The sequence below is a fragment of the Macaca mulatta genome, chromosome 9 (assembly GCF_049350105.2).
Source record: "Macaca mulatta isolate MMU2019108-1 chromosome 9, T2T-MMU8v2.0, whole genome shotgun sequence".
NCBI lineage: Eukaryota > Metazoa > Chordata > Mammalia > Primates > Cercopithecidae > Macaca > Macaca mulatta.
Window position 1 is genome coordinate 65,632,061 of NC_133414.1, and position 23,597 is coordinate 65,655,657.

General features: G+C 46.5%; 3 protein-coding genes across 4 annotated transcripts in view; 2 read left to right on the forward strand and 1 right to left on the reverse strand.

Annotated features, from left to right (window-relative positions):
- The window catches only part of RGR (retinal G protein coupled receptor), a 280,087-nt gene that overhangs the window by 17,834 nt on the left and 238,656 nt on the right, over positions 1–23,597 (reverse strand). The gene's annotated exons all lie outside the window — the stretch shown is intronic.
- LRIT1 (leucine rich repeat, Ig-like and transmembrane domains 1) lies at positions 566–13,628 on the forward strand. Its single transcript, XM_001086301.5, has 4 exons — positions 566–819; positions 4,479–4,945; positions 8,116–8,421; positions 9,592–13,628. The coding sequence occupies exons 1-4, from the start codon at positions 566–568 to the stop codon at positions 10,566–10,568; spliced, it is 2,004 nt and encodes a 667-aa protein (XP_001086301.4). The 3' UTR covers positions 10,569–13,628.
- On the forward strand, positions 16,914–22,063 carry LRIT2 (leucine rich repeat, Ig-like and transmembrane domains 2). Of its 2 annotated transcripts, XM_002805650.3 has the most exons (4): positions 16,914–17,092; positions 17,389–18,170; positions 19,652–19,681; positions 19,833–22,063. In XM_002805650.3, the coding sequence occupies exons 1-4, from the start codon at positions 16,983–16,985 to the stop codon at positions 20,591–20,593; spliced, it is 1,683 nt and encodes a 560-aa protein (XP_002805696.3). In that variant the 5' UTR covers positions 16,914–16,982; the 3' UTR covers positions 20,594–22,063. The 2 variants fall into 2 exon arrangements, with proteins under 2 accessions (XP_002805696.3, XP_077804058.1); XM_077947932.1 differs by lacking the exon at positions 19,652–19,681 and having other exon boundaries at positions 16,959–17,092.

Sequence of the window (23,597 nt, forward strand, 5' to 3'; positions counted from 1 at the left end):
GGCCTTGGAATTTGAGTTTAATTTTCACAAACACCCTGCATGGAGTAGCTTTATTTCTCTTTGTCGGATAAGGACACAGAGGCCAAGAGAGAATGTGACTCACCCAAGGTCACAGCCCATTAATGAAACAGCTGGGATTTGACCCCAGGAAGCCTGGGTCCAGAGCTTAGCCTCCTTCCAATGCCTTTAGCACCGTCAAGAAGCGTTGCTTCATTTCACTGCTTTTTGCTGGAAGACGGTGTCAGAGGAAAGAATTTCCAAAGGCCCTTATTGAGGCGGGGGTTCTGTCTCCATCTTCCCTGGCACTCCACTGGAGTCTGTGTTGTCCGTGGCCTTGTTGGGATGGGGTGCTTTGCAGATGACAGTCCCATGGCTGTTCGCCTCTCGGAAGCTGCCTACTTGTCTTGCTTTGCTGTGCCCTGGCCTCTCTGGGCCTGTCGCTATTGCTATGGAGGGGGGTCCCCCGCCACCACCCTCAGGACTGAGTGATTCAGAAAGCAATAAGCCGCTGAGTGCTGGGGCTGGGACTCCCCTCCCTAATCCCCAGCCTGTCAGTGTTTATCCGATGGCCTCAGGAGGGGGTGTAAGGGGCTGGCGAGCAAGTGGGCAGCTGCTGGGCTTGCTGGGCTTGCTGGGCCGGTGGGACGGAGCGGTCCAGGGACAGGCCCCTGCCTGGGCCAGAGAGGAGCCAGGAGCCATGAGGGTGGCATTAGGCATGCTCTGGCTCTTGGCCCTTGGGTGGCCCCCCCAGGCCCGGGGGTTCTGCCCCTCTCAATGCAGCTGCAGCCTCCACATCATGGGTGATGGCAGCAAGGCCAGGTATGGTACTGGGTGTGTGGGATGGGCAGCCCAGCCTCCATTGCTCTGCCAGCTAGGCTGGGTTGGGAGGAGTTGGAGCTGGGGCCCTGGGTGAGATCTTCATCTCCCCTGGCCCCTGAGGACCAGGGGTCTTATGGGGTGGTCTGTGCTGCATTATTTTCCAGCAAGCAAAGGGGTGACTCTGTCCGAGAGGTACCAGGTATCTATACACATGGGCCCGAGGGTGAAGCACAAGTGTGTCAGTTCTAGGAAGCCCTTCCTGAGTCCTCCTCCAGGCTCCTGGAGGAGAAGAGCCCTCCTTAAACGTCCAGGAAATCCCTTCCCTTACTGCTTTCTTTTCTTCTCCTTGATTTTTTCTATTCCTTCTTCTTTTCTATATTTCCCCAGCCCCTTCTTTCCCAGGCTCTTGCACTCTCTTGCCTGACCTCTCTACAATGCCCAATCATATTTCCTATGACCTCATCCATGATGGGACCACTTGCCTCTCATTCTCTTCCTCCTCTCAATCTTCGCTGGCCAGATCCCAGGAGCCTCAGCCTCAATCCCTTTTTATGGGTGCTCCAAAAGCCAGGAGTGCCCATCCCATGACAAGCATGCTTCCTTCCATCCCCAGCCTTTTCCTTGACTTTCCCCACCCTCTGTCTGATCCCTCAGAGCACTTCCAATCGCTCCTCCTCTCCTTCCATGACCATTCCCATGCCACCGTGGCTTGTGGACCCTTGTTCTTCCACTACTGCTCATTTTCTTCTTTTCTTTAGCAACCTTTAAAACATCTTTTCTCCGACTTCTTTAGCTTATCCATTAAAGACCTCTGCATGGTTTCTGAGCCACTGATGGTTTCTGATCCAGGGAACAATGTTATCGGAGCTACCCTTTTAATAATCTTGGTAATGAATGTCGAGTTGATTGGGGGAGGAGAGGAGGCAGAGAATGGAGAAGAACCACTAAGAAAAGACCCTTCAAATGATCTGAGAACCAGAACGAACTCCACTGTAGCCCAAGTGTCCAACGCATCAACTCATATGGAGGGTAGGGATCCTGTCCCCAAGAGAAGCCAGGCTGAGCCCTGAACAGGCTGTTTCCAGCCTGGAGAGTGTCACTGGAGTGACAAAAAGCCTCCCATCGCCCATAGGAGGCATAGGGCTGAAAGACACACAACATCCTTGATGAAACCGGTCCTGGAACCCAGGCATTCCGATTCAGTTTTCAGAACACTTTTCTGGTGATGCTGCCATGGGCAGGGACCAGTGATAAGTTCCAGGCAGCAGAGTTAGCCTTAAGATGGAAAATGAGTTTCTAGGGCCGCTAATGTAAGTCAGTGGGCATTCCTTCCTCTGAAGCCAGAGCTCTTGGTTCTACCCGCTTGACCATCCCATGGCTAACATGCACCAGCCCATCTGCACGGAGGGTCCTATGAGATCAGGAAAGATGGTAGCGGGCCCTGAGGTCCCCTGTGGCTATGGGCACAGACGGTGCAGTTAGACCAAAGCTCCTTCTGCATCTCAGAAGCCTTCCTCGGATCCCTGTCTCACCTGGGCCTCTCAGAGAGCCCAGCCTTTATGTCTGAGCTGTTGTATCATGAAGTGTGTGCTGTGGTCACTGGGATTACCTGGGAAGAGCTGGACTGTGCACCTGAATGGATTTGTGCCCATGCTGTTTGTCCCAGTTTGCCTCTGGTTTTACCCCACCAGGAGTTGTGCTGGAGGTTTGAGTTGTGCTGTAAGTTTGAGCTGTGGTGTAGGCTTGCATTGGGTTCTTACAGTTTCCTTTAAATCCCCCTTTTGCCATTTTCTCTCCCAAGATAAGTTTTCCAATCACCTGTCTTTCTCTCACCTACATCCAGACCTTCCTCCTTGCAATACCCAAACCTGTATTTTTTTTTTTTTTTTTTTTTTTTGAGACAGGATCTTGCTCTGTCACCCAGGCTGGAGTGCAATGGCACAATCATAGCTCACTGCAACTTCCAACTCCTGGGCGCAAGCCACCTTCCCACCTCAGCCTTCTGAGTAGCTGGGACTATAAGCATGAGCCATCACACCTAATCAAACCTATTTTATTATCTGGAAATACCGTTGCTGTAAATGCTCTTTCTTCCTGAGCTAGATTACACACTGTATGGAGACAGGGGCTATGAGGCTGATTCTCTTCTGAACTGCCCATCACTCAGTAGGAGTTCCACGTATATTTGCTCAAAAGGAGTGAATAAGAATATCCGTGCTGTTTGTGGGCACTGTTTACAAGAAAAAACAAGCCCAGCCCAGCCGCCTTTAAGTGGAGTATATGAGTTATTCTGAGGGATGCTGGTGATATGTGTGTGTACCTCCAGGAAAGCCTGATATGACCAGTAGGTTATGCTATTACAAGAGAACAACCTCCCTTAGACAGGCCTGTTCAGTGGTTGAGGGGCTTAGGATTTTATTTTCGGTTTACGTACTGTAAAACATAACCCTGAAATGTAGGCTCCTTGAGGGCAGGGACTGCTTCCTATTATCTCTCTATCCTCTGCTTTAGTCTCAGTCATAACAGAATAAGGTTTAAGAAGTCGTGGTTTGGGTAGAAGAGTTGATAAGACTGACCCGATCTACTTGCAGTGCTGAGATGCAAACAATGATGACAGTGATCCATACCCTTGGGCTCATGCAGGGTGGCAGGCAATGTGCTGGGCTTCTACATGCATTATCTCTTTAACCCCATAACCACCTGTGGAGTCTATTTGATGGCAAAACTGAGGAAACGAGACATTACCTAGTATACTCAAGGACACATAGCCAGCACGCAAAGAGCCCAGGTGTGAATCCAGCTGTGACGCTGCCAAGTCCTGGCTCTTGAACACCTTGATCATCACATGGCTCACCAGAGGTGGAGAGACTTGAGGTGCTTTCATTTTTTATGTCCTTGGTACATTTTTTGTTAAATGATAAACCAAAACAGTTACAAAAATTAAGGGAAAATTTAACAAACGAACATTTTTATTTATTTATTTATTTTTTAGACCAAGTCTTGCTCTGTCACCCAGGTGGGAGTGCAGTGGGGTGATCTCCGCTCACTGCAACCTGTGCCTCCTGGGTTCAAGCGATTGTCCTGCCTCAGCATCCCGAGTAGCTGGGACTACAGGCATGTGCCACCATGCCTGGCTAATTTTTGTATTTTTTAGTAGAGACAAGGTTTCACCATGTTGGCCAGGCTAGTCTTGAGCTCCTGACCTCAGATGATCCACCCGCCTCCACCTCCCAAAGTGCTGGGATTACAGGCGTGAACCACCGTGCCTGGCCAAACGAACACTTTTAACACATATTTGCAAAGCAACAGTGCACAACGTGATCACGGGGTTTATTAATACTGTTCATTCTTAGTGCACTGTGGGTGCTGTGGGCTGTTATGGGTCATAACAGTGTAAAGGTGAAGACTTGCAGGACCGTGAAGACCAAATGACCTTCCTGGGACCCTTGTGAAAGGCTCTCAGAGCAAGACCTCTGCAAAAAGGAAAAGTGGAGCTGGCTTGCTCCGGGCCCCTCTCCAGGTCCCAGCCATGGCCTGGACTCGGGTGTGGGTGTCCGGTGATAACAGGCAGAACTGGAGGCCTCGCAAAGGGAGGAAGCGGTGGGAGGTCCCAGACCAGGCAGGATCCTTGCTCAACTATCCCCCATTTCTGCCAGCAGGACGGTGGTGTGCAACGACCCCGACATGACCCTGCCTCCGGCGTCCATCCCTCCGGACACCTCCAGACTGCGCCTGGAGCGGACGGCCATCCGCAGGGTTCCTGCCGAGGCCTTCAGGCCCCTAGGCCGCCTGGAGCAGCTGTGGCTGCCTTACAACTCCCTCAGCGAGCTCAACGCCCTCATGCTGCGTGGCCTGCGACGCCTGCGGGAGCTGCGGCTGCCTGGGAACCGCCTGGCCACCTTCCCCTGGGCCGCGCTCAGGGACGCCCCCGAGCTGCGGCTGCTGGACCTGCAGGCCAACCGCCTTTCGGCTGTGCCCCCTGAGGCCGCGCGCTTCCTGGAGAACCTCACCTTCCTGGATCTCTCCAGCAACCAGCTGATGAGGCTCCCGCAGGAGCTGATCATCTCCTGGGCTCACTTGAAGACCGGTATCTTCCCTCACAGCCACCACCCCAGGCTGGTCCTAGGTAAGAGGTGGCATCCTTCACCTGGGGTCTTAGGCAAGTTACCATGCTTCTCTGAGTTTCGATTCTTTATTTAGAAAATTGAAATCATACCTGCCTTCCAGGTTTAAGCAAAGACAGTGAGATCCACAAGAGCGGCGGGTTTAGGAGCTCAATCCACAAGCCAGACTGTGGCAGTTCGCATCCCAGTCATAAGAGAGGTCTTTCCAGGTCACACAACCAGGAGAAGGCCCCTGAGACTCAATTTCCCAACTCAGAGCTGGATGGGTTAGTACACTACACCAGCTGGACCTGCTATTTCTTCGGTTCCTTCCTGTTCCTAACAAACCAACAGCTTACCATGTGAGCTAGATCTCCTTTCCTGCCCAAGGCACCCGCCTGGTCCTGAGAATGACAGAAGGGGCATAATTCATTCTGGAAAATTGATCTGAATTATACAACTCATACATGAATAAATACAAACGTTTAAAATATTGCAGAAGAGGTTAAAGACCCTTCTGTCCTCTCTCCCTATTCCAACCCCTTCCCAAAAGTAGTTACTATTATCATATTTATATGCAAGCTCCCTATCTGTTCAGATACATTTCATATGCATATGTATGTACATATATATACACATACATACATGGATTAAGAAAAGTTATGTGTGGGTTTTACATAAAATTTTGTCATACATACTAACCAACACTAACTTTTTGACCCAACACTATATCTTGTAGATCTTTCTAAATTTCTACAAATGGATCAAGTTCATTTTTAAAACTACTGCACAACATTCTATAGTATACCATATCTGCACTATGTTATAAACATATTTATACTATAGTTTATTTAGCCATTCCCCCTTTAGTGGACTTTTAAATTGTTTCCATTATGTTGTTAACACCTATGATGCAACAGAAAACATTCTTGGCAATATGTTCTTGTGCACATCAATGTTTCTCTAGAATAGGAACTGAGAAGTGGAATTATTAGGTCACAGAGTGTGCATATTAGACATTTAAAAACCCATCTGGTCTGGGTTTGGTGGCTTTCACCTGTAATCTCAGCACTTTGGGAGGCCGAGGCGGGTGGATCACTTGAGGTCAGGAGTTTGAGACCAGCCTGGCCAATATGGTGACACTCTGTCTCTACTAAAAATACAAAAATTACCGGCCGGGCGCGGTGGCTCAAGCCTGTAATCCCAGCACTTTGGGAGGCTGAGACGGGTGGATCACGAGGTCAGGAGATCGAGACCATCCTGGCTAACACGGTGAAACCCCATCTCTACTAAAAAATACAAAAAACTAGCCGGGCGAGGTGGCGGGCGCCTATAGTCCCAGCTACTCCGGAGGCTGAGGCAGGAGAATGGCGTGAACCCGGGAGGCGGAGCTTGCAGTGAGCTGAGATCCGGCCACTGCACTCCAGCCTGGGCGACAGAGCGAGACTCTGTCTCAAAAAAAAAAAAAAAAAAATACAAAAATTAGCCAGATGTGGTGGTGGGCACCTGTAATCCCAGTTACTTGGGAGGCTAACGCAGAAGAATTGCTTGAACCTGGAAGGCGGAGGTTGCAGTGAGCCGAGGTTGCTCCACTGCACTCCAGCCTGGGCAATGAGTGAGACTCCATATTTTTGAATGCCTTCCAATTCTAGGTGCTGGGAATACAGCAGAGAACAAAAGAGATGAAAATGTATATACTCATGGAACTAACAATTAAAATGGCCAAAATGTTTAACTTTTGCCAGTCTGGCAAGTGAAAGTTTCACTGTTGTTTAACTTTGCCTTTTACATTCATTCTTTCTGGCCCTATTGTAATAAAATGAAAGCCAGGTAGCACACCACTGGAGCCAGGCATTGATGAATCTTGGGTTGCAGATGTATCATTAAGTGCATTTAACCAATGACACAAGGCAGCAACCTCTGGTGAGACAGGGTAAGGGGCAGGTGGGAAAAGGAACTGGCACCCATGGGTTGTGCTCAAAGAGACCTGAGAAACATGAATATCCAGTCAGATCTGAATGCACCCACCCCAACCCTTTGACACATGTATTAAATATATCTATGTGAATGTATAAGATATCATTGATTATTAGATATACTATTAAATTCAATAAGTCTTTGGGGACTAAAAGGAGATAATATCAAGTGCATTTATCTTGCATTTCAGTAATGTAACCCTGTAAGAAGGAATTGTGCCTTAGAATTGAGGACACAGGGTACCTCATTTATATGCACATGGTACCCCTCTATCTCTATAATGTTCTTCGACAGAGTGGGTACAATGACCTGCTTTCGGCTCTGTAAGAATGCTCAATTTTAGAGTAAAGACAGTGGGGGATATATCCCAGGATTTGATTTTCTGGCCCTTTCACCCTGCTGTTTACGCCCATTTGAGCCATGTCAAAGGGTCCGTGGCTCAGAGCAGCCGCCTTCATTGCTGGGATGATGCTGAAAATACCATTGATACTGGGAGAACTGGCATTAAGGATCAGGGGTCAGTGATGCATTCCTAGAAATTGATTTTGTCATATTGCGATTATTGTGGAAATACTACCTGGCCAGTGGCCTGAAAGGATGAGTCCGAGAATGGCAACAGTAACTGCCAGTTCTGTCAGGATGCTGTATATCTACCCAGTACTTAAAATGATTTATTTTTGGCCGGGCGCGGTGCCTCAAGCCTGTAATCCCAGCACTTTGGGAGGCCGAGACGGGCGGATCACGAGGTCAGGAGATCGAGACCATCCTGGCTAACACGGTGAAACCCCATCTCTACCAAAAAATACAAAAAACTAGCTGGGTGAGGTGGCGGGCGCCTGTAGTCCCAGCTACATGGGAGACTGAGGCAGGAGAATGGCGTAAACCTGGGAGGCGGAGCTTGCAGTGAGCTGAGATCCGGCCATTGCACTCCAGCCTGGGCGACAGAGCGAGACTCTGTCTCAAAAAAAAAAAAAAAAACCACAAAGATTTATTTTTTATTATGTTTAAAGCAAGGCTGAAAAGAAAGTAATGCTATTATTTAACACAAAAAATCAAATTTCAGGTCATATTACTAGCAAGGCAAGGAACTGGGCCCGGAGGCCAGTTCTGCTGACTCTGAATGAGGAGCTGCCTGTCCTCCCAGAGGGGAAAGGGTGCTGGGCTTGAGGACCTTGAATATCTATCCGAATATCTTGTCTCTTTTTCACCCCTGCAGGGCTACAGGACAACCCCTGGGCATGTGACTGCCAACTCTATGACCTGGTTCATCTTTTGGATGGCTGGGCCCCAAACTTGGCCTTCATTGAGACCGAACTGAGATGTGCCAGCCCACGCAGCCTGGCCGGAGTGGCCTTCAGCCAGCTTGAACTGAGGAAGTGCCAGGGCCCAGAGCTCCATCCAGGAGTGGCCAACATCAGGTCCCCTTTGGGTGGCACAGCATTGCTACGCTGTGGAGCTACTGGAGTCCCTGGGCCCGAGATGAGCTGGAGGAGGGCCAATGGCAGGCCCCTTAATGGTACAGGTATGTGAGCTACAGGGATGCTGCACTGAGACCCCAGACTGGGGAGAGCAAAGCAGTGCCCCAAATGGGGGTTTGGCAGGGCCAGAGGGAAGTTGTCTAAGCAAAGCTTGCTTCCATCTGTCTGAGTTGAGTTTGATGGGGGGCTTCCCAGAGGCAAGTCACTGTGACAACAGATTCAACAATGACAATGGCTCTTGACCTGTCCTATCATATCCCATCAGCCACTCTATAGAGACTGGGGGCCCACACTGAGAGAACAAAAAGCTGGCTTTTTGGTGGAAGATCCTCTTTTAGTGTATTAATTTTATAATAAGTTTACCAGTTGTAAATATTAAGCCAGAATTACCTGGAGTAATTAATGATGTGAGCTACCATCTATCGAGCTCTTCGTGTGGTTCTAGCACAGTGCTAAGTGTATTATGTACATAATGACATTGAACTTCAGAGAGCAACCCAGTTTTCCTTCTTATTTTGCATGTAAGTAAACTGAGGCTCTGAGAGGCTAAATGCTACATTACACAGGTCATATATGGAGGAGCTGCGGTTCTAGCACAATCTAGCTGGTCACCTTTGCAAAATTCCAGGGCCCTTAAGAACATAGTGGGTTGGCTGGGCATGGTGGCTCACACCCAGTCCTCGCAGTTTGGGAGGATGAGACAGGAGGATCGCTGGAGTCTAGGAGTTACCAGCATGGGCACCATAGTGAGACCTTGTCACAAAAAGCAAACAAACAAAAAACTGCTGAGCATGGTGGCATGTGCCTGTGGTCCCAGCTACTCAGGAGGCTGAGGTGGGAGGATCACTTGAGCCTGGGAGTTCCAGGCTGGAGTGAGCCATGGTCACACTGCTGCACTCCAACCTGGGTGACAGAGCAAGACACTATCTGAAAAAAGCTAACAACAACAAAAAAACCCATAGTGTGAGCTTGTCAGATTTAGAAGGCATCATTCTTAGGCTCTGCCTCAGCCTGGGGCTCCAGAGGCTCCCCACCTATGAGCCCAAAGTAATACTGATCCCCTTGACTAGTCTAAGAAAAGTTGAATGACTACCAGTGTTTTCTCAGGATGACACCTGAGTGTGCACCAGCTGGGGCTGTGAACTTGGCCCTGAAAGGCAGCTTGGGGCAGATGGGCCTATTTGTTCTCCCTCACATGCCTGTTTTCCTCCTAGTGCATGAGGAAGTCTCCAGTGACGGCACGAGCTGGACTCTGCTGGGCCTGCCTGCAGTGTCCCACCTTGACTCCGGAGACTACATCTGCCAAGCCAAGAACTTCCTGGGAGCCTCTGAGACTGTTATCTCCCTGATTGTCACTGAGCCGCAGACTTCCACAGAACACAGCGGGAGCCCAGGGGCACTATGGGCAGGGACAGGTGGTGGAGGGGAAGCCGCTGCTTACAACAACAAGCTGGTGGCCAGGCATGTCCCCCAGATTCCCAAACCTGCTGTCCTGGCCACTGGACCCTCTGTGCCCAGCTCAAAGGAGGAGCTGACCCTCCAGCACTTCCAGATGGATGCCCTGGGAGAGCTCTCTGATGGGCGGGTGGGACCCTCAGAGGCACGAGTGGTGAGGTCTGTGAAGGTGGTGGGAGACACTTACCACAGCGTGTCCTTGGTGTGGAAGGCACCCAAGGCTAAGAACACAACTGCCTTCAATGTCCTCTATGCGGTCTTTGGGCAGCACAGCATGCGGCGGGTGATTGTGCAGCCTGGGAAGACCAGAGTGACTATTACTGGGCTGTTGCCCAAGACCAAGTATGTGGCGTGTGTCTGCGTGCAGGGCCTGGTGCCCCGGAAGGAGCAGTGTGTTATCTTCTCCACCAACGAAGTGGTGGATGCTGAGAACACTCAGCAGCTCATCAATGTGGTGGTGATCAGTGTGGCTGTCGTCATTGCCCTGCCTCTCACGCTGCTTGTCTGCTGCGGTGCTCTTCAGAGGCGCTGCCGAAAGTGCTTCAACAGGGACTCCACTGAGGCCACAGTTACCTACATCAACCTAGAGAGACTAGGCCACAGCGAGGATGGCTTGGAGGAGCTGTCCCGGCACAGTGTCAGCGAGGCCGACAGGCTTCTCTCAGCTCGTTCCAGTGTGGACTTTCAGGCCTTTGGAGTCAAAGGGGGCAGGAGGATCAATGAGTACTTCTGCTGAGGGACGTGCCTCCACAATTCACACACCTGCCCGCCCACTCTCCTTCTTTAACTCTGACACCTGAGTACATGATCACCCACTCTTACCTGCTCAGGTACCTGCTTACACAGATACTTACACACAACAACAGCAGCAGCAGCTACTGCAACAACCACTAACACTTGTTAAGCACTTACTACAGGCTAGAAAGTGTTCTAAGTGCTAAATTCTTGTAACAATCATTTGCAGCAGGCACCACTATTCTCTCCATTTCCCTGGGGTGGGGGGTTAAGAAACTTGCCTGTTTCAGTCAGCTTTTGCTGTATAACAAATGAAAGCAAAATCTTAGTGATATATAGCAGTGAACACTTATTTTCACACTCACAGGCCTGTGGGTTGATTAGGATGGCTCTGCTCTGTGTGTTTCATTTGGAGCCTGGGCTGGAGAGTAGCAGTGGGTACCTGGGGCAGGTTTCTCTCATGGTGCAGTTGAATGATAATAGAGGAATGATTTTTCATGCAATGCCTGTTAAGTTCTTAGTTCAGAATTGGTATACTGCCACTTCTGTCCATATTCTATCTGCCAAAGCAAGTCTCATGGCCAAACCCAAGTTTAACGGGGCAAGTAAGGACACTTCTCCCCTGGAGGTGATGGTAGAGCACGGAATATGTGCTAAACAGTGATTTAATCCTTCATTGACCAGGATTACACAGCTAGGCAAATTTAGCTAACTCTGAGATTTGGACCACGCAGTTGGGATCCACGGTTAAAAGTCCTTACCATTCTCATATACTGCACCTTGATTACATTAATGCTAATTCATAGGCACTCACACACACCATCTCTCTATGCATTAGCCATACTGGTAGTTACCCATCCTCACTAACACACACACCACACTCATAACCCACTGTGCCCTCACTGAATTCTAATATTTATTCTCAGAGTGCTATTCTGCCTAGAGACAATCATTTGATTTTTCGATAAATGCTAGAGTTTGAGACAATGCCCAAGAGAACATTGCTCATTTGCTTTCAGAATGTCAGGCTGGAGGGATCCAAGAGATCTCATTACACTCTATGCTGTCTGGCACACTCACTTCTGCCCCCATGCAGCAGCCTTTGTGATTCTTACCAAAACCTACCTGGGTTCTTGAGAGTGTCTCAGAGCCTTCCTGGTTGCTCAAGTTGTTTCAAAGGAAAATTCCTGTTTGCTTTTTCTTAGAGCTAGGAAACCACTGAGATGTTATCTCTGTGCACTGGGGAAAGTGAATGTTCCCAGCAGAAGGCTCAATTTGTTTCTTGTTTATAGAGCTGATCTCTGGCATGAGGAGCATCCAGGGTACCTGTGCCAAGTCCTTTGGGTAGCAACTGAAGAAATTTTGGGACGGCAAGTGATCAAAGAAAAGTGTTTTGCTACTATTATGCAAGAAACTCCAAGTATTTGCAAGTATTATGTCACGTGATTTATTAGATATAAGCCAGTGTGATGCAGTGCTTCCTAAAATTACTGTACTCCCCCTCACATTTACAAAAGACCTTACCACATATTTCACTCAGTTTTCTCACATGTGATACTCATGACAACCCACTATGGAGGTGGGGCTGTTTGATTTTTACAGACGAGGACCAAAGAGTTGAATGATTTATACAAGGAAGTGATGAATTCTCTTTCAGAATCCAGTTCTCTGACAACTTTCTCATCAGGCTGAGGGTCTTTATTCAGTATCAGTCCCTGCAGTGTGGTCCACAGCAGGTTCACTACAGAAATTAACTTTTTAAAAATCGCCGAAACCTGGGATCAGAACCATGAGAGCACCTATGCACATGAGCATGGAATTTCCATTCTTGGATATCTTCTGCCACCACCTGGAGGGTGCACCTGACTATAACTTGTGGGCCATAGACATTGGTAAGAGAGGCGGTTTTGTTGAAAGATGACAAAGACACTGTATACATTGGGAGCCAGCAAACTTTTTTCCTGCAAAGAAAGGCAAATAGTAAATATTTTAGGCTCTGTTGCTACTACTTAACTCTGCTGATGGGATGCAAAAGCAGCCATAGACAATATGTAAATTGGTAGTTATGGATGTCTTCCAATAGGACGCTTTTTACAAAAACAGTTGACAGGCTGGATTTGACCCTGAGACTGTAGTTTGTTTACCCCTTATGAAGATTTAGAAAGGCATTTCTGGTGAGTTTTTGGAGACCCAAGACTCAGTTCTGACTGTTTGATAAATGAGAGTGATAGACACCCCCAAAATTAGGACAAATGTAAACACAGTAGATGAAAGCAGTCGTCTGTTGAAGTGATCAGGGCGTTGCCTTTAAATGATTGTGTGAACAATCATGATGGAATAGTTATTGACCTAAAGACAAGTAACATGTAGCCAGTTTTACTGAGTCTTGTTTGAAGAAAAATCAGGAACTTAAAAGCAAGAAATCTGTAGTATTTATCTGATGTTAACAGAGAGAGAGAAAGAGAGAGTTCAATCTTGCCAACAATCCAATGGTTTATTGGGACCTATTTTCATGGTCTGTACGGAAAGGCCTCTGATATGGTTTGACTGTGTCCCCACCCAAATCTCACCTTGAATTGTAATAATCCCCACGAATCAAGGGTGGGGCCAGGTGGAGATCATTGAATCATGGGGGCAGTTTCCCCCATACTGTTCTCATGGTAATGAATAAGTCTCATGCGATTTGATGGTTTTATAACTGGAAGTACCTCTGCACAAGTCCTTTTGCCTGACACCATGTAAGACATGCCTTTGCTCCTCCTTGCCTTCTGCCATGATTGTGAGGTCTCTCCAGCCATGTGGAACTGTGAGTCCCCTAAACCTCTTTTTCTTTATAAATTACCCATTCTTGGGTATGTCTTTACCAGCAGCATGAAAATGGACCAATACAGCCTCCAAGATGATAAGCCTCCCAATACTCATCTGTCAACCTTCCTTTGTGTATCCTGTCATCCCTGGTTTGCTCTTGTAGAGAAGAATCATCCTGGATTATGCCCATGAATATTCAAGTCATGGGAAGAAACACATTCTTATTGTAAAAAATAAAACGATGTCTGGCTTACCTTAGTCTTTTAGTATGTGAGTCTGATGAGTATGAGTTAGTCCCTGAAAATTGAATGCCCTCTGAGTATCCTGGCAAAAGAATTTCTGGCCTTCCAATGCTGAAGACCAATTTGGGCCATGGTGAGGCTGCAGCATAGCTGGCCTTGGAAGCCTGGTTTGGAGGTTGGTTGGAATCATAGCATCCTCATGATTTCTTTTTATGACTGCAACAAGGTTATAGTCTTCATGATTAAGCAGAGAATATGTCCAAGGTCACTTGCCCATTGTAGTTGCTGGGCACAAAAAGGCAAATACAGAAATTGTGCTCTGGACAGTGAATGTGGCCTATCAAACCTAGACTATCAATCAAGAGATTCAGTGAGCAGTTTGTCTAGAGGACAAGAGCTGGAAATTTTTTTCTTGATTATCATATAATCTAACAAGGACAAAAATCAACATACAAGTACCTGAGCATATTTATTCACAAGGGCATTGTAGTTAAGATAGGTTAGATTTATGCTTAGTCAACCATTCCCAAATGTCCCCGGCTTAACACAGAAAAATGTATTCCTGTTCCACAGACTCTACTTAAGTTTGGGAAATGCAGAAGGAGGGAGGGCTATGCTTCACTTATTTACTCAAGGACACGGCTGGGAAGGCTCTACCATTTGGAATGTCAGTGATTGCCACAATAAGGAAAAAGATAAATTGGAAGATCGGGTTAGGGCTTTTCAAACCTCATTTCTTGTAACATTTCATTAGCCAGATCAAGAGTCTTGTAGCCCACCTATTTCAAGGAGGCTTTGAAAGGTCATCTTTTGTATGTCTGCCACAGGCATACCTCAGAATGTGGGTAGCTGAGGCAGCATCTCAGACATGCTAGCAGCAGAGGATGGGGGTGGGAAAGAGTCCTAGCTTTAGAGAAAGGGAGTACAGCATGTCTGCTCCCTGATAGGATGCCCAGTTCTCTGTCTGAGGTATCCCAGTGTTTTACTAATATTGGGAAGGTGAGTGGCATTTTCCAATTGAATAGACAGGACACTCTCCTATTAAGATTCTATTAAGACAAGCCAGGGAGCTGCCTTCCTGAAGCCATTTATATCTAAGCAATTCACGAGCACAGAGTAATTCCTCCCCAATGACTCTGTCTCTATGGAGAATTTTAAGAGCCTAGTTCTGAAAAGCATCCTGCAAGAGGGAAGATGGGTTATAATATTCCCAGACCCTCTTGCCATTTTTGTTAGGGTCTCTTGAGTTTAGAGACTACACTTAACCACAGGTTGTTTAACATAAATAACTTGACCCACGCTAACTTTAATTGTCCTGGTCTCCTGCCTCCGTTTCCAAGAGAGCCACTCCCTGTGTTCATATGCCAAATAAGGAAACCAGAGAATAAGGGGGTCAGGAAAGGAGTAGGGGGCAGTAGAGAAGTGGCCTAGATGATTCTAGAGATAGCATGCCAGTGGGTGTGCTTCACGAGCTTCCTGCAGACTTCTGGGAAGTCGGATGGAGCTGGATTCATTTGGAAAGGCTGGCATGAGAAGGAAAGACAGGAAACTGTGGGGAATGGAGAACTCTTAAGATCTTTATGCTTTGGGGTAAGGGGAGAGAAAAGAATCCACTAGTGGTTTAGAATAGTCACGAATTAAATCACATATTTCCATGAAACAAGCCTGGCAAAGCCTTAGCAAATCTGGTAGGGTACTTTGGAGTGATAATTGCTCATCAGAGTTTTCCCCCATCAGGGCAAACTGGCCAGGCCCTCACCACCCTCAGTCACTGGATGTGGGATGTGGCTGCCTTGGGAAGAACATGACCTCATGCAACCACTCCTTGCAGCTAAGCATCCACTCATCCCTTGAAGGGGGATCTAGGCAGCACATCGCCATATGTATGACAAACTTTGTGCCGATAGCTCTCGTTTTGTTTTGGATTTTTACCTTGAGACAAACTCCAGTGATCCAGCCAGGTTTTAGAGTTAGACTCTTTGGAAACTCCTGCAAATATATCTGGCTTGGATGGAAAGCTTGGAGTGTAATCAGCTTAGTTGGTGACCCATTTCCCCCCTCACTGGTTAGCTAAGCGGATTTTCTTTGCTGAGGCCTTTTGTAGGGTACGATGTATATCATGAGTCTCAAAGGAACTGATGGAATTTCAATATTCAACTGGAAGTGCCCTAGTTAATAGGGATGTAGACTTTTCAGATCTTAAAGAGTTTGTCGGTGGGAGGAGGATTCATGGGCACCAACTGTGTGCTAGGTGTTGTATTTAGCATAATCTCAAAATTTTCTAAAAATATGGCTGGATATAGTGGCTTGCACCTGTAATCCCAGTTACTTGGGAGACTGAGAAGTTTGAGAATAGCCTGGGCAACAGAGTGAGACCCCGTCTCTGAAAAAATATAAAAATTAAAAAATAATGAAAAATAAATTCCTGGAAATATAATGAGGTATTTGTTACTATTCTCACTATGCAGAGGAGAATCACAGAAATTACTTTACATTCCAAAGATCTCAAGACTCAGAAGCACAAGCAAGAGATAAGACTCCTTGGGACAGGGTCTATAATAGGTTTGCCCTCGACCCTGTTCCTTTCATTGAGCAAGAGTAGAGCTTAAAGCAAATGACCAATAAATATTTGTGGAATAAATGAAGAGTGAAAGAGCAAGCATGTAAAATTGCATATATCTCTTTTTAAAATGTAGGTTGTTCATTCTGACCAAGAGAAATACACAGTATTAAGGAAAGGTTGTGAAGTCCAAGAAAATAATATTTTGGTTTAATCAGAAAATACCATCTTGTATTTGAAACTGGTGATACAAGCTGCAGAGGCAGCTGTCTTGATGCAGTAGAAGCATGACTACACCACCCGTGGGGTTGGGAAGAGAACAAATGATGGAAATGAACACAGAATTACTTTGTTACTCATTACCTATTTTCACTTTGAGAAAATGATTGGAAATTCTAGGTTTCAGGAATCAACTGCAAATGATGAAGCATTAGATGGATTCTGGCCAAATCCCCTGAACAGTGGTGCTCAGAATAGCACTGCCTGCTTGTTTCTCAGACTTCTTTTTAAGACACTGAGAAATGTAGAATCTGTATGGAATTGGACATCTGACTTGGAGTTTACTTTTCAGACTCAAGAATCACACAAATGTTGAATTTCCTGATGCTAGTTAAGAGACATTGATCCCCCTTCGTGTGTTCTGACTGAACCTGTGATCTGGGCTGTAACAGACCTCAGAGCTCCCAGGAGCTTTCCTGCTGCTGTGCGACCTACATCACCATGGATTACCAATAATAGGATTTGCCACTCGGAAGCTGGGGCGATACTTATTCAAAACTCACAACGTATTTTCTTACAGAGAAATATGGCTTCAGTTTTTCATCACTTCCTGTTAGTTCTGGTCTTTCTGGATACACACGCAGCTCAGCCTTTCTGTCTGCCAGGATGCACTTGTTCAGAGGAGAGTTTTGGCAGGTGCGCTCTGCTGGCCAGATGTTAGAGGGTTATGGGGAATGGGTTTTCTTTGGGGATGATGTGGAGTGGAAGCAGGCTTAGAATTGGCAGGAAATCAGCAAATCTCTATGAGACTCATTCTAGTTGGGACTGAACTTTGCTGAACTGTGCATTTTTACCAAAATGAGTCTAACCCTTTTATTTCAATGAATAATAATATTTTTATTCTGATTCACATGTCTAATGCCAGGATCAGCCTGACCCCACTTTCCAGTTCCTTGTTGTTTATCTTAAAGTTGTTCTGGTTTCTTATACAGGACTCTGCAGTGCATATCTGTCTCCTTGGGAAAGATCCCTGGGAACCTTTCTGAAGAGTTCAAGCAAGTGAGAATTGAAAACTCACCCTTATTTGAGATGCCCCAAGGGTCTTTCATCAACATGAGCACCTTGGAATACCTTTGGCTCAACTTTAACAATATTAGTGTGATCCACCTGGGAGCCCTGGAGCATCTGCCAGAACTGAGGGAGCTGAGACTCGAAGGGAATAGGCTCCGCTCAGTACCATGGACAGCGTTCCGTGCCACCCCTCTCCTGAGGGTCTTGGATCTCAAACGCAATAAGATTGATGCACTCCCTGAGCTGGCTCTTCAATTCTTGGTCAGCCTGACCTACCTTGACCTATCCTCCAATAGGCTTACAGTTGTATCCAGAAGTGTCTTCCTGAATTGGCCAGCCTACCTGAAACGCCGGCAACCTGACTGTGGGGCCGGGATTCTCTCCAGCCTGGTGGTGGCGCTTCATGACAACCCCTGGGTATGTGACTGTCGCCTAAGGGGGCTTGTCCAGTTTGTCAAGTCCATTACCCTCCCAGTCATCCTGGTGAATTCCTACCTGATATGCCGGGGCCCTCTCTCCAAGGCAGGGCAGCTTTTTCATGAAACTGAGCTTAGTACTTGCATGAAGCCACAGATCTCAACCCCCAGTGCCAATGTCACCATCCGGGTGGGACAGAATGTAACCCTGCGATGCTTGGCACAGGCCAGCCCCTCACCATCCATTGCATGGACTTATCCCCTGAGTATGTGGAGAGAATTTGATGGTAAGCCACATGCACCCTCTCAGTGTATCTGGAGGGAATGGAGAGGTCTGTAGCAATCCCATCCTCATTAGAGAGGTTCAAAGCTGGGTCAATCACGAAGGATGGGTGCAAGTAAGACTGGGATAGCCCTGAATTATGCTCACTAGAACAGAAAAGATTCCAAGGTAGTGTTCCATTATTGGCATTATTTTAAATGTTTGCATACAGATCTCTCTAGAACACATACACCTATGTAAATACACATTTCAGGGCTAATTTAATATCTTATGTAAATAATATAAAATTTTACATGAGCAGATATAGTCTTTGGGAATCTTCTAGATGCAAAACACTGGACCATGTATTTTAGAATTCTAGAATTTTTTATTAGGACTGATTCTAGAGATGATCTATTACTTATTTCCTTAACTTGCCTGAACTGAATCACCTGGGGTGCTTGTTTGAAGTAACATTGACATAAAATTGTTCAGACCTTATTGGCTTGAATTTGTAATACTGGGACCCAGGGAAAGGAAGTGACCTCTGTGGGCCCCAGGGCTGGAATTCAAACCTGCCTCTTCTTTCCTGGAACCCTGTGCTCTGTTTTCATACCTCAGCTGGGATTACCTTTCATGCTACTCTGTAGGGTTGGGCACATCACAAAGCCAAGGATGACCTCCTTGGGGGTATCCCGAAGCTGAAAAGAAAAATCTTTGTACATTCCTCGTGTCCTGCCTTCTGTTCTCTGTCTAGAAGACAACTAGGAATAGCTGGGTAAAACTTGGGAAATATAGTCGTTTGCCCAGACATTTGTTATACATTATGACAAACCTCTGAATGGTTCAAAAACTACCCAATTAACTGAATTTTCACATTTTTATATTGTTTTGATGATACCTTATTGGTTTTACATTCAATACCGATGAAAGAAAAATATGGGATTTATTGTTGTATCCTCTTTGAAAACCAAGAAATGCATCCAGGTGTTGTGTTTTGTGGTGCTCTATAATCACTCTTCGGCAACCATGTTATATATAATCTCTCCGTAAAAATATAAGCTAAGACTGAACACTTACCTTCAAACTAATGAGGTAGTTGATTGCTTATCATCCCATTTTATTGACAAAAAAACTGATGTCAAGAAAATTTAAGCAACTTGCCCAGGACCACATAGGATAGGAGCTCCATTAGGGATAGGAGCCCAGGCATGTGGCTCCAGGTTCTGAGAAACTGTGCATTTGGAAGGTAAGAAGGTACTTCTTGAAGCTCATAATATTACACAATCACATAGTTGCAAGAACTCTCCTGAAAGCCATGGCTCAGGAAGGCAAAGGTGGTTTGGTGGGTGCAGTTAGTGAAGTTGAAAGAGTATGGTCTTCATAGATTGAAGAGCCAGGTCCCAGACGAATTGTTGCTTCTGAACACCTCTCACTATGGGCAAGTTGATGGATTGCTCCAATCCTCAACATCCTATGTGTAAAAATCAGTTACTTATCTTACAGGATTGCTGGGAGGCAAACACCTGACACCAGGTACAAGGTTCATAGGAGGTTACCACCATCTTTTAACAACAACAACAACAACAAAAACCAAAGCAAAACAAAACAAAAACTAGCATTGCTAGATACTTTGCAGCAGTCTATCAGATAAATGCACAGCTGTTTTCCTTTTCTTTCCACCCAGTGTTGACATCTTCTACTGGAGAAGACACTGCTCTGTCGGAGCTGGCCATACCTGCTGCCCACCTGGTAGACAGTGGTAATTACACCTGCATGGCCTCCAACTCCATTGGCAAGAGCACCCTTGTAATCTCTCTCCATGTCCAGCCTGCCCAGGCCCTACATGCACCTGATTCTCTTTCCATCCCCTCAGAGGGCAATGCCTACATTGACCTGCGGGTTGTCAAACAGACAGTGCATGGGATTTTGCTGGAGTGGCTTGCAGTGGCTGACACCTCTGAGGAGGAGTGGTTCACCCTCCACATTGCATCAGATGAAGCCTTCAGGAAGGAGGTGGTTCACATCGGCCCCGGAATCAATACTTATGCTGTGGACAACCTCCTTCCTGGCACAAAATATAAAGCCTGCCTCAGCCTAGAGGACCAGCCTCCACACCAGGGCCAGTGTGTAGTTTTTGTAACAGGCAGAGATGGTGGTGGGCTAGAGGCACGTGAGCGCCTCCTGCATGTCACAGTGGTCCTGTGTGTGGTACTGCTTGCAGTGCCTGTGGGCGCCTATGCCTGGGCAGCCCAGGGCCCCTGCAGCTGCAGCAAGTGGGTCCTGTGCTACTGTCTTCATTGCAGGAAAGCCCCCAGCTGCCCCCCTGCAGCCCCGCAGTGCAGGGATGGCTCCTTTAGAGAACATCCAGCTGTCTGTGATGATGGTGAAGGGCACATAGACACTGAGGGGGACAAGGAGAAAGAAGGAATGGAAGAAAACAGCTGAACAACCCAGGCCATGGGGTGGAAACGGCTTGGGCTTCAAGCCTCTGAAACTAACCCTCTGCAGCAGCTCCATCCATTTATCCAACAAGTATATATTGAGCACCCACTGTGTTCCAAGCACTGAACTTGACACAGGGGGTTCAAGAGTAAAAAGGGAAACACAGTCTTTATCTTCATGATAAAGGGGACATAGTCATTATCTTCATAAAGTTAAAGTCATTGAAGATTTGTCCTATCAAATTAATCATTTTATTATACATGGTGATTAGAAACCGCTAAATATTACTCTTTGCATATACATAGCCTTATAACATTTGCATGTTTACACGTAACATCGACGTATAACATTTTACATATATTATCCTGTAAAGGAAGGTAGACGTCTACCCACTTTTTATAGATGAAGAAACTGCAGCCTGGACAGTTCAATGATATGCCCAGAGTCTGCATCTGGCAGGAGGCAGAAGCCCCACTCAAAAGAGGTTCCAATTCCGTTGTTTCCTTGAATGTCTGTTTTGCAGTATTCTTATGTCTTTCATTGTTTATAAAGTGTGACCCTCTCTCTTCATGACAAACTCCCAATGAGATCACATAAATGTTCAAAAGAGCTGCCCATCAGGGTGATGAGAGCTGTTGGGTAATGGGAGTCTCTTTTTGTGGGTATCTGTTCCCCTGTGAGCAGCCCTTGGTGCTGCTGGGCAGGCTGGTGCCATCAGCACCAAGGAAGTGCAGGGGATTGGCTGTAGCCCTGGGTCTAGTAGAAAGCAGACTCTGCAGGGCCATACCCAGAAAGAAGAGCACACATATGTCCACTGCTTTCCCCTAGTGAATGTGTCAAGCCCTCCTATGAAGTCCATAAGACGAGGTCATTTCCTCTTAGCTGGACCTATGTGGAATGGAGGGGCCCCAAGAACCCCAGCATCAGCTCGTTGTCCCTCTGAACAGCCCTTCTAGGGGAGACCATTCCCAGGATTTAATCCACATCTGTCTCCCTGCAGTTTCCCTCACTGGCCACATGGAAGCCTTTCGAAGAGTGTAAACATGAACTAGCCTCGTTGTGACATCACACGTTTCCTCCTTCCCATGACTTTTACCCATTCCTCATCATCCTTTTAGGCCTCTCTTAAGTGTGTACATTACATCTTCCACAGAGCCTTCCTTGACTTCACACCTCTGGTGAAAAGGAGAGTATGCACAGTGTGTCCCTCGGTTGTGAGACATTTACAGGCAAAGACTGACCTTCCTCACTGTGGCCACTGCACTCGTCTAATACCTGGATTGTGTTCATAATCAATGTTAGTTACAATACATTTTTAAAAATTGAAGACGGCTCTCATTTTCAGACTAATTGTCCACTCATTTCTTCAGGTTCTACTCATTTGTTTTCTTCTGGGCACTAGAAAAAAAAAAACTCTAAATTAAAAAAAAATTCAGGACAGAGTCTCACTATGTTGCCTGGGCTGGTCCCAAACTCCTGGCCTCAAGCTATCCTCCCATCTCAGTCTCCCAAGTACTGGGATTACACCTGGCAAAAATCACTTTTAAAAGAAATTTTTTAATCATGCCAAAAGTAGAGAGAATCTCATTCCTCCTCTTCTGTCAGCTTCAGCAAGTTTTAATATTTTCCAAGCTTTTTTTAATCTTGTCCTTGCCCTCAACAGTTTTCTTAACTGGAGAGTTTTAAAACAAATACAAAGCTTCACACCAGTTTACCTGTAAATGTTCTAGTTTGAGGTCTAACAGATGAAGTTTTAAAAAAAATAACCAAAATGTTATTATCACTCTTAAGAACATATATTTTTAAATTATATGGACATATATATATTTAGATATGCACATGTGTACAACACACACATACATGTAATGTAGTGGAGAATTTATTTATGTGGAATTTGCTATGATAAATTTTTGAAGAAAAGTGGTTGGAGCAAGAAAAGAACTTGTACTTCTCGTAACCTCTGTGTACTTCCTTCCATAGCATCAAGGGGGGTTGATATGGTTTGGCTGTGTCCCTGCCCAAATCTCATCTTCAACTGTAGTTTCCATAATCTGTACATATCATGCCATTTCCCCCATGCCATTTTCATGATAGTGAGTAAGTTCTCACAAGATCTGATGGTTTTATAAGGGGCTTCCCCTTTCAATCAGTTCTCATTCTTCTCTCTCCTGCCGCCGTGTGAAGAAGGACATGTTTGCTTCCCCTTCCACCATGATTGTAACTTTCCTGAGTTTTCCCCAGTCATGCCGAACTGTGAGTCAATTAAACCTGTTTCCTTTATAAATTACCCAGTCTCAGGTATGTCTTTATTAGCAGCATGAGAATGAACTAATACAGTGGTCTATGGATCTTGAGGGTGCAGCCATCATGAAATGGCCTGGGCTACCATGAAGGTGAGAGTGGATGTTCCGACCTTCATGCCAAGCAAAAGAGGCTTGGTGGTATACATGAGACAGAGGAGTCAGGAGCAGGGAAGGGCTGTGGAAGAGGAGAAAGCAGTGCAGGGGGAGAGCCAGGAGCATGTTGGTGGGCAGGGCAGTATTCAGCTGCTTCTGTAAACATGGAAATTTAGGGAGAGGGAAAATGGTCTAGGGAGGATTTCTGAGAATCTGATACTTTTTAAGATGCTTGCGCTGCCCCTTGAAAAACCCTAAAGTAGGCCGGGCGCGGTGGCTCAAGCCTGTAATCCCAGCACTTTGGGAGGCCGAGGCGGGCGGATCACAAGGTCAGGAGATCGAGACCACAGTGAAACCCCGTCTCTACTAAAAATACAAAAAATTAGCCGGGCGCGGTGGCGGGCGCCTGTAGTCCCAGCTACTCAGGAGGCTGAGGCTGGAGAATGGCGGGAACCCGGGAGGCGGAGCTTGCAGTGAGCTGAGATCGCGCCACTGCACTCCAGCCTGGGCAACAGCGTGAGACTCCGTCTCAAAAAAAAAAAAAAAAAAAAAAAAAAAGAAAAACCCTAAAGTAAAGATTCATGTTACTCAGATTGAATAAGGCAATTTCG

Bases quoted from the DNA above. Each gene is read 5' to 3' on its own strand.
- LRIT1 (XM_001086301.5), top strand. From the start codon at position 566: ATGGCCTCAGGAGGGGGTGTAAGGGGCTGGCGAGCAAGTGGGCAGCTG. The intron at 4,946-8,115 runs GTAAGAGGTGGC...TCACCCCTGCAG, and splicing joins CCACCCCAGGCTGGTCCTAG to GGCTACAGGACAACCCCTGG. The intron at 8,422-9,591 runs GTATGTGAGCTA...TTTTCCTCCTAG, and splicing joins CAGGCCCCTTAATGGTACAG to TGCATGAGGAAGTCTCCAGT.
- LRIT2 (XM_002805650.3), top strand. From the start codon at position 16,983: ATGGCTTCAGTTTTTCATCACTTCCTGTTAGTTCTGGTCTTTCTGGAT. The intron at 17,093-17,388 runs GTGCGCTCTGCT...TTTCTTATACAG, and splicing joins TCAGAGGAGAGTTTTGGCAG to GACTCTGCAGTGCATATCTG. The intron at 19,682-19,832 runs GTACAAGGTTCA...CTTTCCACCCAG, and splicing joins AGGCAAACACCTGACACCAG to TGTTGACATCTTCTACTGGA.